The sequence below is a fragment of the Pipistrellus kuhlii genome, unplaced genomic scaffold, assembly GCF_014108245.1.
Source record: "Pipistrellus kuhlii isolate mPipKuh1 unplaced genomic scaffold, mPipKuh1.p scaffold_m20_p_1, whole genome shotgun sequence".
Lineage (NCBI taxonomy): Eukaryota > Metazoa > Chordata > Mammalia > Chiroptera > Vespertilionidae > Pipistrellus > Pipistrellus kuhlii.
This window is the reverse complement of record NW_023425404.1, coordinates 60,298,663-60,323,880: the sequence shown is the minus strand read 5'-3', so window position 1 is coordinate 60,323,880 and position 25,218 is coordinate 60,298,663. Positions and strand designations below refer to the sequence as shown.

Below are 25,218 nucleotides of genomic sequence, written 5' to 3'. Positions count from 1 at the left end.
TTTTCTTGTGTTCTTAGTAAAGTTGGAAAATATCTGGATATTCTCAATTATTCAGAATAGACATTATTGTCCTGAGGAACTTTCTAGATATTATTTCATTACTCATATCTCTCAAGAATTCTGCCCTGATTCTTTAATCTAACATTGATTTTTTGTACTCCTTAAGAATTCTGTATATATTTTGTAAAGTGGTATTATATGCTTATTTTTACTGTTTCTTGTTTATTTTTTAATGTTTTTTTAAAATCTCACTTCCATATATTGAGGGTATAAATAAAGTATCTTCTTTTTTATGCCCCCAGAATGGCACTGGATGCACAGCGGATACTTGTGACAGAGTTTGCTGGTTGTCACACAACACTTATTCCTTTTTTTCCTTAGTAACAGAGACTTAACTAAGTGGTGATCCCACTAAAATATTGCATTACCCTATAGTTATTTTTCATATTGTTTTTCCTCTACAAAAAATGAACATTTTATCCTCTTTATAAATACCTATTTTTTTTTTTTAAGTCTTCACTCAAGGATATTTTCCCCCACTGATTTTTTTTTTTTGAGAGAGTAGAAGGGAGGGAGGAAGAGGGAGAAAGAGAGAAAAACAACATCACATACACATGAGAGAGACACATAAGATTGGTTGCCTCCCACACACATCCCAACCTGGGTAGGGAATCCAACCTATAACTGAGGTATGTGCCCTTGACTGCCAATCGGATAGCTGTGACCTTTCAGTCAGCAGTCCCACTCTCCAGGCGTTTTCAAACTACGGCCCGCGGGCCACATGCGGCCCACAGAGGAGTCTGATCCGGCCCGCCAGGTTTTTTGGGCAGTGAGCGCAGCCGAGGTGTTACAGTAGGAATTAGTAGTTCATATAGTCCGGCCCTCCAGCTCTCTGAGGGACCGTGATCTGGCCCCCACTTTAAAAAGTTTGAGGACCCCCCATTAGAGTAAATATCTAATTTCCCCTCCATATTCCCCACACTTATCTCACTGTATTTATGTTTTATAAATAAATATAATTTATAAAAGGGTGACACTGATTAATAAAATTTTATAGGTTGCATGTGTGAGTCTATGATACATCATCTATATATTTCATTGTATGTTCAACACCCAAAGTCAAATCTTCTGTTACCATATATTTGACCATCTTTATCCTTTAATACCCCTTCTTACCCCGTTAGTTTTTATTTCTAAGTGCCAAACAAATAATGATAATAGTAATAACAACACAAACAACAATAAAAGGAGGGAAAGTTTAGACCCACAAGAACAAAGAAAACAAGACAGAAGCTAAATGCAGGCAAAAGATTCCAACAAATGTTTGGAAAAGAGTAGACAAAAGTATGGTTACTGATTTGACAGAGTAGGGAAGGCTGTAAAGTACCAACCCAGAGGAATACTCAAGAGAAATACAGATTTCTATACCAGAATCTTTGGGATGTTAAGACTCCGAGGAAGGAAGATGGCAGTGTTCATGGCTAGTAATAGAGAGAGTAAGAGAAGGTAATTGTTCAATCTTCCATTCTCTCTTTCCACCCATCACTCCCAGCTGCTCACACAGTTATATGCTTCCAAGAGTGTTGACATATTTACAGTATAGAAATTGATATTAGAGTAAAATCTTTCACATTCTACCTTCGGAGATCACAATGAAATGGCTGCCTGTCTCTGAAACCCTCATCAGAAGGTTTCTCTTTCAGAGAACATTTGGAAGGGCAACAGGATGATTACTTAGGTTCTCTGACCTAGAACAACTGCCATCCATTCTTCAATTGGTCTATTTCATGAATCAGTTCTAGGGCATGTTACATGTTAAAATCTAGTTAAATTAAATAATGAATTCAGCATTACTTTCTTATTAATTAAAACTTATTCTCACTAGAATTTGGAATACATTATTTATTAGTCTTAATAACACTTTCATTTCTTTTTTTATTATCATGATTATAATTGATGGCATTAATATGTGCCAGACTCTGTTCTGGGCATGCGACATATGTTTTCTTGATTTTATTTCATACTGTTATATACTTTTAGCATCTCAGTTTACAAATAAGAAAATTGATTTTCCAAGAGGTAGGAACTTGCCCAAGGAAATTGAGTTAGAAAGCCTTATAAATGAAACATCAGTTGGAAAGAAACTCAAAATTTTCTATTATTTTTGTGATAATCTGGTAGATTTGTAGATAATCTCGCACTTTTTTTTTACTTTTACTTTTTAATCTCACACTTTCATTGTCTGTGTATATTTATGCGCATTTAACAAAAAGTTGAAGAAAAATTCATCGAAGTTTTCAATCATTTACAATTGAATATAAGCTAAACTTTCTGAAAATATTTTGTAACCAAATTCTTTAAAAATACACATTTGTGGGAAGAACCAAGATGGCAGCATAGGTAAACACCTGAACTTGCTGTCTTGTACAACCACATCAAAACTACAACAAAAAGGAAAAACAGATATCATCCAGAACCATGGGAAGGCTGGCTGAGTGGAAATTCTTCAAGAAGAAGGAAAGAGAAAAGTGCATCTAGTTTGGTAGAAGGTACAAAGGTGCAAAAGAGTGAAGATATGGAGGCGAGGAAACAGGCTGGCAACTGGGTATGCTGTGGTCTTTTTAAATTGGGAGGAAGATACAAACTTCCTACTGCTCTGAATTCCAGTACCGGGTGAGACTCTGGGGACCCAGATTCATATGGGGAGAAACTGTATTATCTGACATCGTGCCAGAACACAAGGGCAGCTTTCTCTCAGAGGTGGTTACAGTGTTCATTGTTCCTGCACGTGGCCATGGGACACAGAGACTCAGGGACCTATTTGGAGCAGGGTTAATGGGCAACCATTGCTGTTTGCACTGCCCGGTGATTCCCTGAGATTATGCGCCACCCAATTTACAACCCTACCCAAGCTGTGCACAGAGGCGTTTGCATATGGATGGCCTGGCCTTTTGCAACCTAACCTAACAAACTGCAGCTGGGTCAAAACCCCCCAGAGCTTCCAAATGAAGGCCTAAGGCTCCTCAGCGGTCTGCCTTGCTTCACAGCTGGGTCTCCTCTGGGTACCTCCAAACCCCAAACTAAGAGGAGGAATCTGCAGATCTCTCTGTAGCTCCAGCTGGGGTTGACTTTGTACCTCCCTGGAGATCCAAGAGCCAGTGCACCCAGTGGTCAAAGTAAGACCACACCAGATTACAACTCTTCATAGGTGTGAGAATTAATTATAGGTTGATTTAGGGAAATAAGGACTATTTCTTGTTCATTATTATATGACTTGTCTCATGCTATGTCTGACATGTAATAGATAATAAGTAAGCACATTGGATAAGACATTGGATAAAAGAAATAATGAGTTATTACTTAAGGACTTTATTACAACCATGTTTAAAGTGTTCAAGCAATTTATGTAGTATTTATATTAGATTTGAAAAGATTTCCTTTTTCCTAAGTATACACCATCTTTAAGCAATACAGTCCTTTGGGACAGTAGAATGGGAAATGCACATCATATTGTAGAGGGCATATCACACATCATAATATTTTTCTTTCCTCATCCAAGGAAATTAGCATTTATCTTGTTCCAACATTTGCATTGCCCATTTAACTTGGGCAATGCAAATGTTGTGTTTCTATGGTCCTTGGATGAAGCACACGTCAACTTTTAAATTATTCCCTCAGGGTTTTGATTCCTAGCTGGGTGGACCTGGCCTCCTGAGAAATTATTTTCCTAGTCACAATCCATGGTGCTAGTTAACTCGTTGTCACATCAGGGAAGAAACTGATATATACCAATATAGAAGATAAAGCTTTCTGTGTAGATGGGGGAAAGGCATCTTCTACCTCCTCTATTGTTCCTGACTGTACCAAGACTAGCACCAATAATTGGTAGGTGGAAAAATGGTATAATAATATTTACATCAACCACTCTATTTTGGGGACAATGTGATGAATACAATGATTGGAATAACTATATAAAATCTTCATGTAATAGTGTTAAGAAGTCAGAAAACCTTCGGTAAGGAAAGGTGTTAGAAAAAATGTAGAGATTGAATACAGCAGATGTTAAACATAGAGTTAATTAATAACCTTTCTTTTCTTGATTGATACACACAACTAACCTATTTAAACTCAAGGCTGAAAAGAGCATTGAGAAGATATCAATACCTTGGTCATTTCATACTTAAGAATAAACCTACTTAAACAACCTCAAACAGAGAAGGTTGTTCTGGTTTATGGGTCTTCAGAATGCCAAATAATTAAAATAAATTTTGAAAAATTTCAGTCCTGTCACTCTTGAAATGAAATCAGGAAAAAACAAACTTATGATGGTTTTTCAAGATGCCCACTGTGAAGAAGGTGGGAGAGATAAGGCCTGAGATGTTTCATTTTGAAGGGATTAGAGTTGGTAGTAGCAATTACTTTAGAAGTAAATAAATAAATTAAAAAAAGAAACTTAAAAGCAAAGAGCCTCATATTTAAAATTAATATGGATAGAATAGGTATTTTAAAAAGAGGTTCCATGAAATAAAATTAGAAATAATGAAGTAGCATCAGAAAACACCAAATGAAATATAAAATAATTTTATTTGGAAAGATTTGACAACTTTTTTTAAAAAAATATATTTTATTGATTTTGTACAGAGAGGAAGGGAGAGAGAGAGTTAGAAACATCGATGAGAGAGAGTCATCAATCAGCTGCCTCTTGCACACCCCCGACTGGGAATATGCCCGCAACCAAGGTACATGCCCTTGACCGGAATCGAACCCGAGACCCTCAGTCCCCAAGCCGACGCTCTATCCATTGAGCCAAACCAGTCTCAGCGATTTGACAACTTTTTCTACTAAGTCATCAATTAACGTATTTATTTACTTGAAAATCTGTTTTATCATTCATTCATTCATTCATTCATTCAATAAATGCATATTAAGGATCCTCGTGATCCAGGTAGCTATCCTAAACACTAGATGGACATACAAGTGAGGCATGCTTCATGACCTTGAGGGGCTTAGCGTTTCTGTTATATGTTGACCAATATATAAACTGAAAAATTACAGTGCAATCAATAAAGTTTTTATAGGGGATGTGAAGAAAGTGCTACGATGGGAGACCAAATTTTTATGGTGCTAAAGGTTATTCATTTAAAATTTCAGGCATTAAAAAAAAATCTTGAGAGTAGCTGTAAGATTTAATAATAATGATTTATCAACAGTCACATAAGACTGTCATCTAGAGAAAATGAGAGGAGATGCCAGTGTTTAGAAGTCAGATGTTCTTGCCCTCTTTTCTAAGGGTAGTATTTGGGGATAGAGTAAGGATAAAGAAGTATGAATTGACATTAAAGGGTAATATTTTGGAAATCATATATTAATTAGCACGGAAGTGTCTTTCTTAAACTTGCTACTTTCCAAGAGAACATAACATCAACAACAACAATAATAAAAATGTAAGCTATGTACCACTCTTTTTTCTGAGCTTTACATGCATTAGTTCATTAATCCTTACAATAATGCTATTATTGTACTATTATCATATCATGTGGATTGAGGGACACATATCCTGTGGATTGATAGGGCCCATACAGAGAGAAGTGAGTTGCTCAAGATCAGACAGCTAGTAAGTGACCAGCTCTGTTAAAATGACACTCATGCTTCATATTTAAGTATATTTTAAGAGAAATGTTCAACCAGTAAATGATCCTCAAAATTCTAATATTGAGATCAGCTCTTAAGTTATCCTAATGCTCTTTCTTGTCTACTGTAGTATACTGTGGGCAGCAAAGTATATAGCAAATCAATGACTACATTTTGGTATTTTCTGCTACTGATTTATTTATGAGACTCAAGGTTTCTGGTCTCCATATACCCATTTATATAGTGAAGATACTATCTCTTCACTATCTTACAGGATAAGATAGGTGAGTTTGAAAAGTTAAGAATAGAAAAAATTGATTTAAATTATTTTTTATGTGCTGGGAAGATCCATAACAGTGATTATAACACTGTCTCTCCACATCATCGCCAAATAGTAAAATTATTTTTTATTTTACTTTATTACTTTTTAAAATATATTTTTATTGATTTCAGAGAGGGAGAGAGAGAGAGAGAGAGAGAGAGAGAGAGAGAGAGAGAGAGAGAGAGAGAGAAACATCAATGATAAGAGAATAATGGATCAGTGCCTCTTGCACACTCTGTACTGGGGATCAAGCCTGCAACCTGGGCATGTGCCCTGATCAGGAATCGAACCATCACCTCCTAGTTTATAGGTTGGTGCTCAACCACTCAGCCACTTTAGCCAGGCCATATTATTTTTAATTTTAATTTACATTTCTGGGATTTCTATTCTCAATACATTTTCACTTCCATAGAATACTATGAAACTAGTACTATGTTACTAGAATATTCTTTAAAGTTAAAAAAATATATATCTTATGTTGTTAGGGGAAAACTGCTATAGAGGAAGGTTGAATGATCTTCCCAACATGACACAGACTGGTGGCTGAGCTAGGATGAAATTCCAAGTCTCTCAATTTTTGCTCCATGCTCTTTATAGCTATCTCTCAATGTGGAGTAAAAATCAGATGAGTATACTGCACTTCTTGAAATTAAATTCTATATTAAGATTTTGGAGAAATTTAAAAATTATGTGTATGCAACATTTATATAGTTGTAAAGATAAAACAAAAGCCTTCAAATAACAACTTTGTTTATGTGATTTCTTAGCTAGTTATAAAAATACTAGGGGCCCAGTGCACAGATTTGTGCACCAGTGGGATCCCTTGGCCTGGCCTGTGCCCTCTTGCAATCCAGGACCCCTTGGAGGATGTCAGACTATCAGTTTTGGCCCAATCCCTACAGGCCAGGCTGAGGGACCCCACCAGTGCACAACCTGATCAAACGGTCACTTAGACTTTTATATATAAAAGTCTACTTCCATAAGATCCATGTTAGGGAAAATCATTCAAATATATATATGATTTTCCCTAACATGGATCTTATGGAAGTAGAATACTCTCTCTAAAAAAATAAATAAATAAAACTTCACATTTCTTTATTTTCTAAAAAATTAATACCTTCCTATTGTTCTTACCTTCACACTTACCCTTGCCTGGACTCATTCCAAATTTCTGTGTTTCCTTTGCTCCTTGCCATAGTTCAGGCGAGCTAAAGCTCTACTGCCTTCACCATATTCCCATGATGAGCAGGCTTGAAAGACTAAGTATTTTCTCTGGGAAAGGGTTTTCAATAAATCACTACTTGAATATATTTATAAACAGTTTCCTTTTTTATTTTATAAAACTATTTTTTTTACTTTTTTATTTAAATAACAAAATGGCAATGTAACCCTTACAGATGGGCTGTATGCATCTTCAGAAGAAATACAGGACTAATAACTTTCTTTTTCTTTTATAGCATTCTTTCTCTTCATCAATACAAACTTTTTCTTTTCTTCCATTTTCCTGCTTTTCCAGTTTTAGCTTAATCCTCCTACCTGAAGTTATTGAGGTAATGTTTAAAAGCGTTTTTTCTAGTTATGAGGTATTTTGGGATTTTCAAGAGCGGTTAGGATTAGTGCCTTTTTCTCAGGGGGATATGGGCTTCTCCAGTCACATCATCTAAGAAAAAAGAGTGGACAATGATTACAAATAATAGCTATTTTAAAAAAATAAGCTTCTTACATGAATATAATCCAGTATCTCTTGAGTCATTTAATCTTTTACTAGTTTAGGATCTATGTGATTAGATAGCCTCCTTAAATTTCTCAAATTAGCAAAGTGACTGTTCTCCTTGTGATTACCAAGAGCTTTAGTAGATGCATGGATGAACATTGCCTTGTTAGTAAGGAAGAATTTCTACACAGATTCTTGTTTTTCCACCAAAGCTTTTGTTCCCTTGGGGAGAGTTCATAGTTCATTCACCTATGGGAATGGCCTCTGCAATCCTAGGTATCTCCATAGTCATCCTCTAGATATTACATCCCTGCAGATTAAGTACAGAATGGGAATTCACTAGATGTTGTGAAAGGAGGAGCAGGCTTAAGATTCCACATGTAAGTGAAATCATTCAGTGCCTGGCTTATATTACTTAGAATAACACCAGGTTCAACCAATTTGTTTCAAAAGGTAGTATCTTCTATCTATCTATTATCTATCTATCTATCTATCTATCTATCTATCATCTATCTATCCATCCTATCTATTATCTATCTATCTATCTATCTATCTATCTATCTATCTACGTACCTACCTATCTATCATCTATCTATTTATTATCTACCTCATATTTTTATACATTTAAGAGTAGAATGGCGTTTACTGGATGGGGGAGAGGTAAGGGAAATAAGAGTATGTTGGCCACAAGGTACAAATTGCAGTTGTTATGTGTGTTGAGATCTAATGTACAGAATTATTATTAAGTTAATAATATCATATTAAATACTGAACATTTGTTATGAGAATGGATTTCAGATATTTTCATCACAGGAAAAAGTGGGAACTATGTGAAAAGAGGTTAATTAGCTTGCATTCATTAGGTAGTACTCATTGCATAATGTATATGTATATCGAATCAGTGTGCTATACATCTGAAATATATACAATTTTTAATTAAAAAAAACAGGGGAGAGAGAGAGAGAGAGAGAGAGAGAGAGAGAGAGAGAGAGAGAGAGAGAGAGAGAAGTAGGTTTGCATCCAGAAACTTAAGAAGTGTAAATGGGTGAATGTAGGATGAACTTAAATCCTCTTGACTAACTGATACAGATGCTTAAAGAAAGGACTCATGGATACAGATAGTTACTAGAGGGAAGTGGATGGGAGGGTTGATAGTAAAGAGTAAAGGGGGTTAAAATATATGCTGAAGAAAGATTATTTCACTTTGGGTGGTGGGTACACAAAACTATATACAGATCATGTATCATAGAAATGTACACTTGAAACCTATATAATCTTATAAACAAAACATAAGCTTCAAAAAAAGAATAAGCACTGGTTTGGAATAGCTACCCCTCTCTAAATAGCAACCTTGAAAATAAATTTTCTAACTCAGTCTCCATGGATGGCTTATCTCCCAAAGAAATCCCTTAAAACACAATTCCTTGCTCTGGATTTTATTGGCATAATCCCAAGATTTTCTTCTTTTTAAATTTCTTTATTGACTATGGTATCACATAATTGTCCTCATCCCCCAATTCCCATCCCAAACCCCTTCCCACGTATGCCCCCACCTCCCTGTTGTCCATGATCACTGGTTAGGCTTATATGCATGCAAGAAGTCCTTTGGTTGATCTCTCCCCTTGTCCCCACCCTCCCCTACCTTCTCTCTGAGGTTTGAAACTCTGATCACTGCTTCTCTATCTCCGGGTCTGTTTCTGTTCATCAATTTATGTTGTTCATTATTTCCCAAGGTTTTCTTAGAGTATGACAGGGCATTCCTAAATATTTATGGAAGATTCAGTCAAATTTTATTAAGAATCTGGAATGTGCTAGGAGAACCTCATTTTAGAGGCAATATATAAAGAAATATAAGTTCCTTAAAAGTTTGCACCTGTGGTGCTCAAATTCCAGCTGACTTTGGTAGTATGACAATAATAACAAGCAAGCAACATTTAATCCTGCCAATTGCATCTCCTAAATATTTTCTATACAAACAATTCACTTCTCTAAATAGTTGTTGCTATATCTTTAAGCCATATTATCTCCCCACCCTCACCATAATCCCACTTTAATTTATTTGTGTAGCAACCAGTGACATTTCTAAATTTCAAGTCTTGTTAAGCTATTCTTTAGATTTTTAAAAAATATATTGGAAGCTGTTAAAATCCAGTTTTCTTACTGTAGACTACATTTCTGGGCCTTTGACTATCTCTTTATTATGTTCTTGTGTTTTGATCAGTCACAGGTCTTCTCCAGTTCCTAGAAACTCTTTCCTGCCATGAGGCCTTTGCATTTGTTCTTCTCTATTTCCAAAATTCTTCTCTCTTACTTCATTATTTTAATACTAGAGGCCTGATGCACAAAATTTGTGCACTGGGAGTGTGGGGGAGTGTCCCTCAGCCAAGCCTGCACTCTCTTCAATCTAGGATAGGGGTGTCGAACTCAATCAGAGAAGGGGCCAAAATCTAAAATCCAGCCTAAATCGCGGGCCGAATGGTTTACTGAAGAGTCATAAACTGTCATTGTGATGGAAACGCAGCGGAGTGCAGTGATGACAGCGTGGTGCGGGCCACATTGCAAGGCCTGGCGGGACGGATTTGGCCCGCGGGCCTTGTGTTTGACACATGTGATCTAGGACATCTCTTTTACAGGAGACTGCCAAGTAGTATCCCATTGTGTAAATGTACCATTTTTTTTTTTTATCCACTTATCTACTAATGGGCACTTGGAGCTGCTTCTAACTTTTGCTACACCAGTCTGCATTCCCACTTAAAGTTCACAAGATTTCCCTTTTCTCCACATCCTTGCCAACACTTCTTGTTTGTTGATTTATTGATGATAGCCATTCTGCCAGGTGTGAGGTGGTATATCCTTGTGTTTTCAATTTGTGTTTCTCTGATGATTAGTGATACTGAGTATCATTTCATATTTTTACTGAATGAGGGCCAGGCCAGGAGCAGGTCTGCCTCAGGTCAGCCTGTGGTGTGTAAATTCTTGATTTTGTGCAGGAGATATTTCACAACACAAGTCCAGGTGCTTTTGAGAGTTAAGTTTATTAAACTAAGGATAGTGAAACAAAGGAACAACTTGGATAGAAGAAGTACCAGGAGAGAGACTAGGTGGTATCTTGCTTTGGTTCTTTAGAAATGTGATAGGAAAGAAGGGAGTCAAGGTGGGGCTGCTGTTGGCTCACTGGGTAGTCAGAGAAAATGGGGGGCCTTGGAGACAGGTTCAGGAGGTAAGCCCAGGGTGAGCTGTTGCTGCCTGCTGCTTCTGTGGTTGCAAGTTTCTTGGGGACCCTTAGCGTTTAGAAGAAAGAAAGTAAAAATTCATGCCAGAGAAAAGGCATGGGTATGCTCCAGAGCGAACCCATGCTGGTATCCTTTGTTTTGGGAGTTTTTATCTTTCTTCTGCAGGCAAGAATCTTAGGTTTCATCAGAATATCCAACAGCTTTCCAGGTTCATTTTTAATATGCTGATTTAATGTCAAAAGGAGCATCTAGGGAAGCTTGGGATTATTCTCTGGTCAGCTTCAGTGTTTTATTTTTATCTTGGGTCTGTCTGGCTCTAGTTGGGTTTTTGTTATTTGTTTCACTGACTTCATTCATCCTTGGTTTGGCTGGCAAAATTGACATTAATTTGGTCTCTGTTCTCTATCTCCCTCATCAGTGTGGTTTATTCTCTGGTCAGGGAAGAGAGGTATATGCTATTTGTTCTCAAATGTTCTTGGTAGGGAAAGATAAGGTCTTACAATTCACTAGCTGGCTGTGAATTGGTTAAATTATTTGGACTTTCTAAACTATTTTGTCTCAGTTTCCCCATTCTATTTGCCTAGTAATGTTTCTACTTCTGCCTCAGTATGTCTATTGACCATTTGTAAGTTCTTTTTGAGAAATGTCTATTTAGATCTTTTGCCCACTGTTTAATTGGATTTTTGTGTGTGTGTGTGTGTGTGTGTGTGTGTGTGTTAAATTGCATAAGTTTTTTTTAATGTGTTTTGGTATTAACCCCTTAGCAGTTACATTATCGGTAAATATGTTTTGCCATTTAGTGCATTGTCTTTTCATTTTGTTGATGGTTTCCTTTACTGTATAAAACCTTTTTAGTTTGATTTAGTCCCATTTGTATATTTTTCTCTTTTGTTTCCCATGCCTGAGGAGATATATCAGAAAAATATTGCTATGAAGCATGTCCAAGATTTTACTGCCTTTGTTTTCTTCTGAGTCTTCAAGTTTTCAAGTCTTACATTTAAGTTTTAATCCATTTTGAGTTTATTCTTGTGTATTCTGTAAGGAGGTGGTCTAGTTTCATTTGTTTTTCATGTATCTGTCCAATTTTCCAACATCATTTATTAAATAGACTGTCTTTATCCCATTGTATGTTCTTGCCTCTGTTGTCAAATATTAATTGACCATAAAGGGGAGGTTTTTTTTCTTGGGCTCTCTATTCTGTTCCTTTGATCTTTATGTCTGTATTTATGTCAGTAGCTACTGTGAGAAACAGTATGGAGTTTCCTTAGGGAAGGAGGTTGGGGGGAGGCAGATGAGGATAAAAGAGGCATAAATGGTGATAGAAGGAGACTTGACTTGGGGTGGTAAACACACAATACATTGTACAGATGATGTCATATAAAATTGTATACTTGAAACTTATATAATTTTCTTAACCAATGTCACCCCAATAAATTTAATTTTAAAAATAAGTGTTCTAGAAAAAAGAAGTAAAAAATAAAATAAAATAAAATAGAATAGCCTTATGGCTCAGCTATTCCACTTCTGGAAATATATCCAAAGAAATATGAAACATTAATTTGAAATAATATATGCATCCCTATGTTCATTTGAGTGTTATTTACAATAGCTAAGATTTGGAAGCTCAACTCCTATCTTAAAGTTAGATGAAATGTCACCAATTCAGAGAAGATTGTCTAAAAATACCAATACCATGCATCACTACAACATGCCACCATCATTTATCCTCTAAGATAATTCCCTTTTCATTTTCTTCTTGTCTCCTGTCAATAGTGGTAATTATTTATTTTACTTACATTTCATTCATTTACTTATTGTTTGTTTAATAATTTACTTTCTGTCTGTATTTCTAAAATGTAACTTCAATGAGGCATAAACTGTCATTCTTGTTCATTGTTGTATTCTCAGCAGTTAGCATTGATACTCCCTAATATTTGTAGAATGAACAAATGAATTACTTTAGAAGTGACACAGAAGATATACATTTTGGTGTAGAGCTTTCATTGTCATATGTGAAGTTTTGTTCTGACATGCATTAAATCACAAATGCAGGCCAGGGTAAAATTGTTATGGATTTTATAGCATTTAAGGCCATGGTCATGTTCATGTGGAAAATACGTGTTGGTTAGTCCTTCATTGAAGAAGTAGCTTATTTTGGCTTATCAGACATAAAACAAATGTGTCCTAGTGTAATATCTCAATGACAGAAAACAGAAAATGACTTTGAAAGCAGTAATATAACTCTAGTTTAATGCTATTTGGAATAATTATAATTTATTTATTTTTCATAGCCATATTATGAAAAAAAGTGAAGAAATGGAACCTGCAAATTATACCAGGGTGACAGAATTTGTTCTTACTGGCCTGTCACAGACTCGGGAGGTACAACTAGTTCTATTTGTTATATTTCTATTCTTCTATTTGTTCATTCTTCCAGGAAATATTCTTATTATTTGCACCATCAGGCTTGACCCCCATCTGACCTCACCCATGTATTTCCTGTTGGCTAATCTGGCCTTCCTTGACATTTGGTATTCCTCCGTTACAGCCCCTAAAATGCTCGTAGACTTCTTTGTGGAGAGGAAGGTAATTTCCTTTGGAGGTTGCATTGCACAGCTCTTCTTCTTGCACTTTGTTGGGGCCTCAGAGATGTTCCTGCTCACAGTGATGGCCTTTGACCGCTACGCTGCCATCTGCCGTCCACTCCACTATGCTACCATCATGAATCGACGTCTCTGCTGTATTCTGGTTGCTCTCTCCTGGGTGGGAGGCTTTGTTCATTCTATAATACAGGTGATTCTCATTGTTCGACTTCCCTTCTGTGGGCCCAATGAGTTAGACAGCTACTTCTGTGACATCACACAGGTTGTCCGGATTGCCTGTGCCAACACCTTCCCAGAGGAGTTAGTTATGATCTTTAGCAGTGGTCTGATCTCTGTAGTGTGTTTCATTGCTCTACTGATATCCTATGCCTTCCTCCTGGCCATGCTCAAGAAACATTCAGGCTCCGGTGAGAGTTCCAGCCGGGCCATATCCACCTGCTATTCCCACATCACCATTGTGGTGCTAATGTTTGGGCCATCCATCTACATTTATGCTCGCCCATTTGACTCTTTTTCCCTAGATAAAGTGGTGTCTGTATTCCATACTGTGATATTCCCTTTACTTAACCCCATCATTTACACATTACGAAACAAAGAAGTAAAAACAGCCATGAGGAAGTTGGTAACAGATATATTCTATGTAAAGAGAAGTGAAAGATAAATGTCATATTTTATAGTCCTTCTGAGGTCACTATCCTAAAGTAGGAAGCATTTGCAGTGGCAAGAATGCTGCTTTTGCTAACTCATTTCATCTGAGTTCTTAAAAATAGCACTAGTTTTTTCTCTATTTGGTAAAGAAAAACAAAAAAACCTACAAGGAAGTAAATATGGAAATAAATTTACTCGCACCATCCCTGAAATTTCTGCCAGATCACTGTTAGAATTTACAATGATATCAACATCAACTACACATTTTTTTTTACTAATAGTTTACTGAATGACTATACTGGAGAGGTTTTGACTGCAAGGAGAATGTGTGTTGAGAAATAATAAAATGCCTAAGACCTGGGAGGCATGCCCACTATGAATATGAAGAAGTCAGTAGCTTTAAGTGGTCAAATTATCTATTTCTGTCATGTCTTAATCTTAGCCTAGTATGGTGAATAATTTTCCTGGGACTATAAAAACAGATGATTTTCTCCTTTATCTCTTCCCCTTGGCAGAATTTATTATCAGAATTTAGGACTCATTTGTATAAGTTATTTAAATTGATATTTCAGGTGGAACCCACATAGTATTGGTGTCAGAACATAAAATTTTCTAGAAAAATTGTTTATGAATTTAGAACAGAGCATAATACCAGAGACCCCTCTCTTTCCAGAGTAAGTCTCTAGCCAATTAGTGTTTTTTATAGCCAGTCTCTACTTACATCCTCCAGAATGAAAGCAGACTTTGAGGAAAGGGATTCTAGGTTGACTGGGAATGATAAACATCTAGCTATGTGATTTAAAAAAGACTGATATCACTTTTGTCATTTTTGTGTGTTTTCTGTATTTGTTAATTCTGCCTTTTGTGTTGAAATTAAATAAGTAAGGTGCTGCTTTTAAGCACTATAATTCAGAGTTATCGTTCATGAAACCATTTTTAGTATACATGGAAGAAACCTAGGTATATTGGTTTTCATAATCCTCCAGTGAATTATTTATTAATGATCAATGTGCTATTCCCTGACACTCAAGTTCCACCTATTGACTATATTTCAGAATATAAAAGACAGATTAGAATATTTTAGTTCATACACATTTATTTACTTAAGTTAACTTTTCAGTTTCAGAATGAGAGGTCTCTCCATCTCCATCAAAGGGTGAGAACACTTGGTGTGCTTTGAGCTTTAGTCTTATATTTTATTTGATAACATAACATGACTAGATTTTGAGGAAAGTAGATTCCTGTCAGCATCAGGAATAATGATATGTAAGTGAATGCTGAAAACAGTTCTAGGATAGTCTTTACTTATATTCAATCTATTAATTGAACAAGAAATTTGTGCCTGACCCAGTCACCTAAGGTACACAGGATGGAATGATGGTGCATAAAGTTTGTTCTTTGCCTTGGGAATTTTTCTCTATTATGACACTCTTTCATGTTACAGTGACTTTCCTTCAAAATATCCAAAGACATTGATTAAATACATTGATTAAAATAATAATTCCTGAATTTTGAGTTGATTTCCTATTGCCTGGGAATGTATAAAACAGTAGATTTCTTTAACATTTTACAATAGAATATGAAAAAAAGAAAATGAAAATACACATAAATAATAAAAATGATGAGTTGTTTTTAGATTTTATGTTATCTTATTGTTATTTCTCTGATCTTAATAAGCCAGATTTCTATTCATGTAGTCACTTATCTTTCATTTAGCTAAGATTAATGTTCTTGAGAAAAAGACTACTGACTTAATATGTTCTTCAAACATTAGTATATTGCTACAGAGCATATTTGTGGAAATTATTAAAGCTAGGAATAAGAAGAAAAATCATCAAAAATAGTACTGTAATGAAGAATTGCTTAATTAGAAAAACAATCTGGAATTAATATTGGTAGAGAAGTGGAAGCTTTTGGTATGCTGGTGAGCAGAGACCTAGCTTGATTCATGAAGGATACAATTGCTATAAAAACTTAAGTCAGTAGTTCTCAACTGGGGCAATTTCAACCTCCAGGGGACATTTGGCCATGTCTGGTGATATGTTTGGCAGTCTTACCTGGGGAATACAATTGGTATCTTGTATATAAAGGCCAGAGATACTGCTAATCATGTCCCAGAAATTATCTGGTCCAAAATGTTAATAGTGCCAACATTTTGAATACTGCCTTAGACAGTGAACAGGGATATAAGGCAGGCTATTTTAGGGAAAACAGGTATTAATACCGTGTATAATCTTTTTGTGCTTCTTAAAAAACCCCATGTCCTCAGTTATGTGGATAGACTCCTTCTCCCTATGCAACCCCTCCTTATTTCTTCCCTGTTACATCTGAATGTCTTTTAACCTTTTATTTTTTGTCTTTCAGTCTCTTCTAGTTCTCCTTCCTTCCAAAACCACTGTTGAGCTTCTATTTTCAATATCAGCAATGTCTGGATTGAGTTAATACCTTCAGTTCCAGATAATGGTTATATTTCCAATTACTCACTGACCTGCCTGAGATTTTTAGAACTCAAGTTTCACTCATCTCACAGCTTTTTTCTAACCTCCATATTAGCAGAATGGACTTTATATTGCATCTGTTAAAAAAGAAAAAACTTTATTATATGAACAAACATAAAGTTCTCCTGTGATTTTTTTAAATTACTAAAATAATATATGTTCATTACAGATTAAAAATATATGAACTATATGACCCCCCCCCCACAACTGTTACTGGCAATTTCTTCTCCTCAGAAATTAGGGTTTCCCTTTAACAAAGTTTGTGAAGTCTCCCCCACCAGCTCCATTGGAAGCAGGCCAGTTTGCCTATCTTGCATTGCTAATCAATATAATTATCTATCTTTAAGTAAATGGAGGTGAAGGGGTACAAAAGATACAAAGTTCTTCAGATCAGTAAGTATAAATCTTAGAATTTATTTCTAGCAAAAGTGGCATTTAAATTAAAGATCTACAAATAATTTTCAACATTAAAGAAAAACCTGTGAATGTTGTTTCCAAGAACCCTTTTGAAGAAACTACCAGAGCAAACTTCAGTCATTGTGAAACTGAGAAACTAGGACAAAAGGCGGGCACTGAATATTATTGTAAACTATATCTAAGACTGAAACTAATGTGAGGATTTGCATGACTAACCAGTATGAAGTGTCACATGCCTCAACAACGTAGAAACTATAGTTGCACTCCGCTGTCACATTAGATAATTTTACCAAACCTCTCACTAAGAAACAAATTCACATGTTGGATAAACATTTTTTGAAATACTTCGATGAGCTGCCTCCCCCCAAAGGAGATGATATGGAATATTGAGAATCTAAAAATCAAATGAAATTGGGAATCCAGGGAAATATATGGTGAATAGAAATCAGCTTTCACTGTGAGGACTTGTGCTCTGTTTTCAAGGCCACAAGTATTGATGGCAGAGACAGATGAATAGGAGACAAAGCTCAGCTCACCCAAGGTTATATTACACAGCAAGCTGAGGTCTCAAAAAACGTATTATCAGGGTAAAATAGATTTTAAAAAACTCACCACCCAAAAAGATGAAAAGGGAAAAAGAATTGTGAACTATAAGTGGGCTCACATTGTCTACATACATTACTGAGTCCTCTGATTTACTGCTAGCTAATAATTTTGTTCACAGTTTCTGGTTCCAAGGTTATAATGCCTCCTGATAGAAGAAAACACAAATATCCTTTATTCCAAGACTCAAAGTATTCTACAGATAAACTTTGAAGAAATAAGGGCTTATAGTCAAACATCAATGAACAGAGGGCATGGTAACTACCATGCTATTGTCTGTGTCTATGAATTTTTGTTTGATTTTCTTGTTTGTTCATTTGTTGCTTTCAGTTTTATATCCCCCATATGAGTAAAGTCATATGATTCTTAACTTTCTCCATCTGACTTACTTCCCCTAGCATCACATTATCAAGTTCCATTCATGTGGTTGCAAATGGCAATATCTCATCTTTTCTTATGACTGATTAATATTCTATTGTGTATATGTACCACATCTTCTTTATTCAGTCAACTGTTGAAGGAAACTTCAGTTGTTTCCATGTCTTGGTCACCACGAATAATGCTGCAAAAAACATAGGGGTGCCTATATCTTTGCAAATTAATGTTTTTATTCTTTTGGGTAGATTGCCAAAAAAGGAGTTGCTGGGTTATATGGTAACTCTATTTTTAATTTTTTGAAAAAATGTCATACTGTTTTCTACAGTGTATATACCAGTCTACATTCCCATCAGCAGTGAATGAGAATTTCTTTTTCTTCACAACCCCTCCAACACCTATTATTTGTCTTTTTGATAACAGTCATTCTAACAGATGTGAGGTGGTATGTTGTATAATATACATATCTCAAATTGCTAGTGAAGTTAAGCATTTTCTCATATATGTACTGGACATTCATGCTTTCTTGAGAGAAGTATCTATTCAGGTCTTCTGCCCATTTTTCTAAATGGATTGTTTGGTGTTGAGTTGTATGAGTTCTTTATATATTTTAGATAATAACTCCTTGTTGGAGCTATTGTTTGCAAATGTCTTCTCCCATTTGGTCAGCTGCCTTTTTGTTTTGTTGTTGGTTTCTTTTGCTGTGAAGAAGCATTTTAGTTTGATATAGTCCCATTTATTTATTTTTTGCCTTTACTCCCCTTGCCTGTGGAGTCAAATTTACAAAAATATTCTCTTAGACAAAAGTTTAATAGCACCTATGTTTTCTGCTGTGTAATTTATTGTTTCAGATCTTGTATTTAGATCTTTGATCATCTTGAATTAATTTTTATACATGGAGACAAATTGTAGTCTGGTTTCATTCTTTTGCATGTAACATTCCAATTTTTCCACCACCATTTATTGAAGAGGCTTTCTTTTCTCCAGTGTATATTTTTAGTTCCTTTTTTGACAAGAATTTGCCCATATACATATGGTTATCTTTCTAGGCTCTCAATTCTGATCTATTGGTCTGTGTGTCACTATCATGCTGTTTTTATTATTGTCACTATGTGGTATAGTTTGAAGTAAGGGAGTGTGATACATCAAGCTCCATTTTTTTCTATTGGGATAGTTTTGGCTGTTTGGGCTATTTTCTGGTTCCATACAAATCTGAGGATTTTTTTGTCATTTGCTTTAAAAAATGCCATTGAAATTTTGAGAGGGTTGTATTAAGACTGTGTAGTGCTTGATATTATACATAGAAAACCCCAAAGACTTCATACAAAAATTACTAAACTTAATAAATGAATTTGGCAATGTAGCAGGATACAAAATTAACCCCCATAAATCTATGGCCTTTTTATATACCAATAATGAACTCACAGGAAGAGAAACGAAAAAAAAAAAAAAATCCCCATTTACCATTGCACCAAAAAAATTAAGATACCTTAGGATAAACTTAACTAAGGAAGTAAAAGACCTGTACTCAGAAAACTATAGGACTCTGAAAAAGAGATTGAGAAAAACATAAACAAATGGAAGAAAAACATAAACAAATGAATTTATCTATTATTTGTAGATAAGTTCATGGATTGGTAGAATCAACATCATTAAAAAAATCATACTATCCAAAGCAATCTAGAGATTCAATGCAATCTCCATTAAAATACTAATGGCATATTTCAAAGATCTAGAATAAACTCTCCAAAAATTCATCTGGAATAAAAAAAAAAAAAAAAAAAAGACCCCAAATAGCTACAACAATCCTGGAAAGAAGAACAAAACTGGAGGGATCACAATACCAGATATAAAGATATATTACCAAGCCACAGCTCTCAAAACTGCCTGGTATTGGCACAAGAACAGACATATAGACCAATGGAACAGAACAGAGAACATAGCAATTGACCCAAGCCATTATGCTCAATTAATATTTGACAAAGGAGGCAAGAACATAGGATGGAGTCAAAACAATCTCTTTAATAAATGGTGCTGGTAAAATTGGGCAAATACATGCAAAAAAATGAAACTAGATCATCAATTTGCACCATACAGAAAAACAAACTCAAAATGGCTAAAGGACTTGAATGTAAAACAGGAAACCATAAAAATCCTATAAGACTCCATAGACAGCGAAATAGCAGACATATGTTGTAGCAATATCTTTATAGACACAGCTCCTAGGACAATGGAGACTAAGGAGAAAATAAACAAAAGGGACTACATCAAAATAAAAGCTTCTGCACAGCAAAAGAAACCATCAACAAAACAATAAGAAAGTCCACTGTATAGGAGAATATATTTGCCAATGATATTTCAGATAAAAAGTTTAATCCCCAAAATTTACAGAGAATTCATACAACTTAACAAGAGGAAGATAAACAATCCAATAAAAAGAATGGGCAAGGGACCTAAATAGATACTTTTCAAAAGAGGATATACACTAGGCCAAGAGACATATGAAAACATGCTTAAAGTTGCTAATCATCCAAGAGATGTAAATCAAAACAACAATGAGATACCATTTCACACCTGTCAGAATGGTTATCATCAACAATTCAACAAATGACAAGGGCTGGAGAGGATGTGGAGAAAAAGGAACCCTTGTGCACAGCTGGTGGGAATGCAGACTGGTGAAGCCACTGTGGAGAACAGTATGGAGCTTCCTCAAAAAACTAAAAGTGGAAATCCCATTTGACCCAGTGATCCCACTTCTAGGAATATATCCCAAGAAACTAGAAACACGAATCAGAAAGGATATATGCACTCCTATGTTCATAGTGGCATAATTCACCATAGTTAAGTGCCCACCAGCAGATGAGTGGATTAGAAAAGTGTGGTACGTCTACACAATGGAATACTATGCTATGGTAAAAAAAAGTTCTTACCATTTGCAACCACATAGATAGAACTGGAGAGCATTATGCTAAATGAAATAAGCCAATCAGAGAAAGATAAATATCACATTATCTCACTCATTTATGGAATATAATGAAAAACATAAACTGATGAATAAAAACAGATCCAGAGACAGAGAAGCATTGATCAGACCATCAAACCTCAGAGGGAAGGTAGGGGAGGATGGGGGTAAAGGGGAGAGATTAAACAAAGGACTTGTGTGCATGCATATAAGCTAACCAATGGACACAGACAACAGTGGGGTGAGGGCATGAGTGGGGGGATGTGGAGGGTAATGGGGAAATAAGGACACATATGTAACACCTTAATCATAAAGAAATTAAAAAATAAATTAAAAACTGTGGTACATCTACACAATGAAATACTATTCCGCAATAAAAAAAGAAGGCCCTTTTACCATTTGCAACAGCATGGATGGAACTGGAGAGCATTATGCTAAATGAAATAAGCCAGTCAGAGAAAGATAAGTATCACATGATCTAATTCATATGCAGAATCTAATGAACCAAATAAACTGATGATCAAAAATAGACCCAGAGTCATAGAAACTTGAACAGACTGTTGAACCTCAGAAGGAAAGCAAGGGAGGATGGGTGGGAAGAGATTAAGCAATTAATTTGTATGCATATATGTATCACCCATGGTCACAGACAATGAGATGTTGAGGGCCTGGATGGAGGGGGGGGTGGAATGGAGGACAGGAGCAGGCTGAAGAGACTAGTAGGGGGAAAAGAGAACCTATGTAACACTTTCAACAATAAATATTTTTAAACACACACACACACACACACACACACACAAACACACACACACACACACACACACACACAAACACACACACACACCACCGTATATTATTTTGGGTAGATAATATGTTGATTCTTTCAATCCATAAAATTTCATTGGGTTTATAAATGAAAAGTTTATTTCTTTATTATGCAAAGCCTGTTGCTGGTTTGGGTGATTCTCCATAACAAGAAAAAAGAAAAAGGTTTACCAAAAAAATAGCATATAAATTAGAAAAACTTATTTTAAGTGAGTAAGAATTTTTGTATTATTCTAGAGATATACTAATAGAGTAGCTAGATGTGACTTTAAAAATTAATTAGTTAACAGTCTGAAAAAGGTGAAGGAATTAAACAAAAACAAACAAACAACATATCATAGAGACAGAAAACAGCATGGTGATTACCAGAGAGAAAGGGGGGAGGGGAAAGTAGAAGGGTACAGGGAGAATGAATGGAGATGGAAGGAGATTTAATCTGGGGTCATGAACACACAATATAATATACAGTTGGTGTGTTATAGAATTGTATACCTAAAACATATATAATTTTATTAACCAATGTCACTTTCAATTAAAAGAGAAATAAAAGAAAAAATGAAATTTATTTCCTCAGTTCATAGCCAATGTTAAGTGCTCAATAGTCACATATAGTTAGTGGCTACTACATTAGAAAGTACTACATACAATACAGCCTACTTGTAGCTTATAAGATTGTCTAAGATGATAATTTTTTTCCAGAAGAAATAAAAAGTTTCCATTCTGAAGAAAACTTTAATTTTAAGTATTGTGGCAAACTTTAGGAAGCAAGGTCCCAGATTATGTTTGTGGTTTTGAACAAAAATTACATTTTGGTGGCAATAAAGTCTTTGGTGGCAATAAAGATTGCAACATACTCCAAGGTTAGATTTTTCTCCCCATATTTTTTAATAAAATACTTTCTTTTATCAGTTGAGTTTGTTTGTATTTATAGAATACGTATTTCTATGCCTGAATTCTCATGTTCATTTCCTAATTTCCTCATACAGTCTGTATTTGTTCCTGTTTTATAATTTCCCAATTCTCTTTATATTTTTCTCTCTCTCTTCCATTTTTTACTCGCATTTCACTTTGAACTGGACATAAATTAAAATGAAATATGTTTAATCATGCATTGTATGTATTTTTAAAGTTTTATGTCAAACATTTACTTTTTAAAAAGTTAGAAAACCTCTTTAAAACAAAATCAAATCTACTAAAATTTAAATTATATTTTCTCCTGCTACATGATTTTTAAGTATTTTTTTCTGTTTAAAATTATTTAATTAATCCACTCATCTGCTGATGGGCACTTAGGCTGTTTCCAAATCTTAGCTAAACTGTGGTATAGCTACACAATGGAATGCTATGCTGCGGTAAAAAAGGAATTCTTACCATTTGCAACAGCCTGGTTGGAACTGGAGACCATTATGCTTAGCAAAATAAGCCAGTCAGAGAAAGATAAATATCACATGATCTCACTCATTTATGGAATATAATGAACAACATAAACTGATGAACAAAAACAGATCTAGAGACAGAGAAGCATTGATCAGACCATCAAACCTCAGAGGGAAGGTATTAGAGGGTGGGAGTAAGGGGGAGAGATCAACCAAAGGACTTATCTGCATGCATATAAGCCTAACAAATGGACACAGCCAACAGGGGGTTGAGGGCATGAGTGGAGGGGTGGGTGGGGGCAATGGGTGGATAAGGACACATATGTAATACCTTAATGAATAAATAAATTAAAAATAAATAAAATGATTTAACTAAAGAAGAAGTAGTTTCTCATCATTAAACAAATACTAAGACCACAATAGGGTCTATTTAGGAGGACATCTTCCCCTACAGGAAGTGTCAGTCTTACAACATCCAGTTCTTTTTTCCTAAGAAGGATTATGTAGTCTTTGTGAGCATCATTTATTTTCTTTTTGCCAAGTTCTTCACCAGAAATATGTTGAATCTAATATATTTACTCCCTATTTTACCACTTTATTTTTGTTCTTAAAATATCAATAATTTCCTTTCAATTATACTATTTTTTTCCTCTTTTTGAATTGCTGTGTAAAACATATCCTTTAGCAGTCCACTTACTCAGATCTAATAAACATGCTTGATATACCATTATCTCAGTCATTAATGAAATGTTGATTTTAGAACCCCAAGTGTCATGGTGTCTTTTTAACTAATATATATTTGTATATTTATTCCTAACAGATTGTTAGTCTAATTTTTTTTACTATATCTTGTTGATATTCCAATAATTCCCATTGAAAGTGTTCAATAGCTTTGTTAGTCTTCAAATTCCTAAAGTACATTCTTGTTGCACCACAAATTGGTTGAGTATTTCAAAAGGTAAGAGGCCCTTCTGTGAAAAAAATATATTTAAGAGCAAAGGTATGAATAACTAGCCATTGACCATTTTATTAGAAGGTGCTGTCTACTGTGTGAGAGTACTGTTAAAGTGTTGAAGCAGGATAGTCAGAAGCTAGGAAAAATCCTGGGTGAGTGGAATGGGGAAACTGAGACAAGATAATAAAACAAGGTCAAACAATTTGACCAATTTACAGCCAGCTGGTGAATCATAATACCTTATCTTCCCTAACAAAGCACACTTGAGAGCAAAGCCCACTTGAGTTTATACCTGTCCTCCCTAACCATACAATACATAGCTTTAATCACCCTGGCCAGGGAGATAGAGAACAGAGACCCAATTAATTCCATTTGTACCAGCCAAACCCAAGGACAGATGAAGTCAGGGGAACAAATAATAAACACCCAATTAGAGCCAGGCAGACACAAGATAAAAGTAAAATAGTAACGCCAAACAACAATTCCAAACTTCCCTATATGCACCTTTGGATGCATCAGCATATTGAAAACGACCTTGGAAGGCTAATGAATATTCCACAGAAACCCTCCCCTAAGATTCTTGCCTGCAGAAGAAAGATAACCCTCAAGACAAAGGATACCTGCACAGGCTTGCTCTGGAGCACGCCCATGACTGTTCCCAGGCATGAGCTTTTTACTTTTCTTCTCCTAAGCTCTAAAGATCACCACGAGACTTGCAACCAGGGATTCAGCCAGAGGCAGTTTGTCCCAGGCTACCCCCTTGAACTTTCTCCAAGGCCCCCCTTTTCTCTGACTTTCTGGTGAGCCAAAGCAGCCCAGTCTTGGCTTCTTTCCTCTGAGGTTTCTAGGGAGCCAAAGCAGAGCGCTTCCTAGGCTCTCTCCTGTTGTTTGTTCTACCCTAAGTCCTTCCTTAGTTTTGCTGTCCCCAACTTTAATCAATACTCTCAAACCACCTGGACTAGTATTATGAACTCTTTCCTGTGCAAAGTCAAGAAGCCACACTCTACAACTGGCCTGAAGCAGACCTGCTCTGGGTTTGGTCCCTATCTGGTGACA

At 35.5% G+C, this 25,218-nt stretch overlaps 1 protein-coding gene across 1 annotated transcript; it reads left to right on the top strand.

Moving 5' to 3' along the window:
• The first annotated feature begins 13,122 nt into the window (after positions 1-13,122).
• On the top strand, positions 13,123-14,230 carry LOC118703396 (olfactory receptor 4M1). Its single transcript, XM_036410357.2, has one exon. It carries the CDS (start codon positions 13,199-13,201, stop codon positions 14,162-14,164), a length of 966 nt encoding a protein of 321 aa, XP_036266250.2. The 5' UTR covers positions 13,123-13,198; the 3' UTR covers positions 14,165-14,230.
• The last annotated feature ends 10,988 nt before the right edge of the window (positions 14,231-25,218 follow it).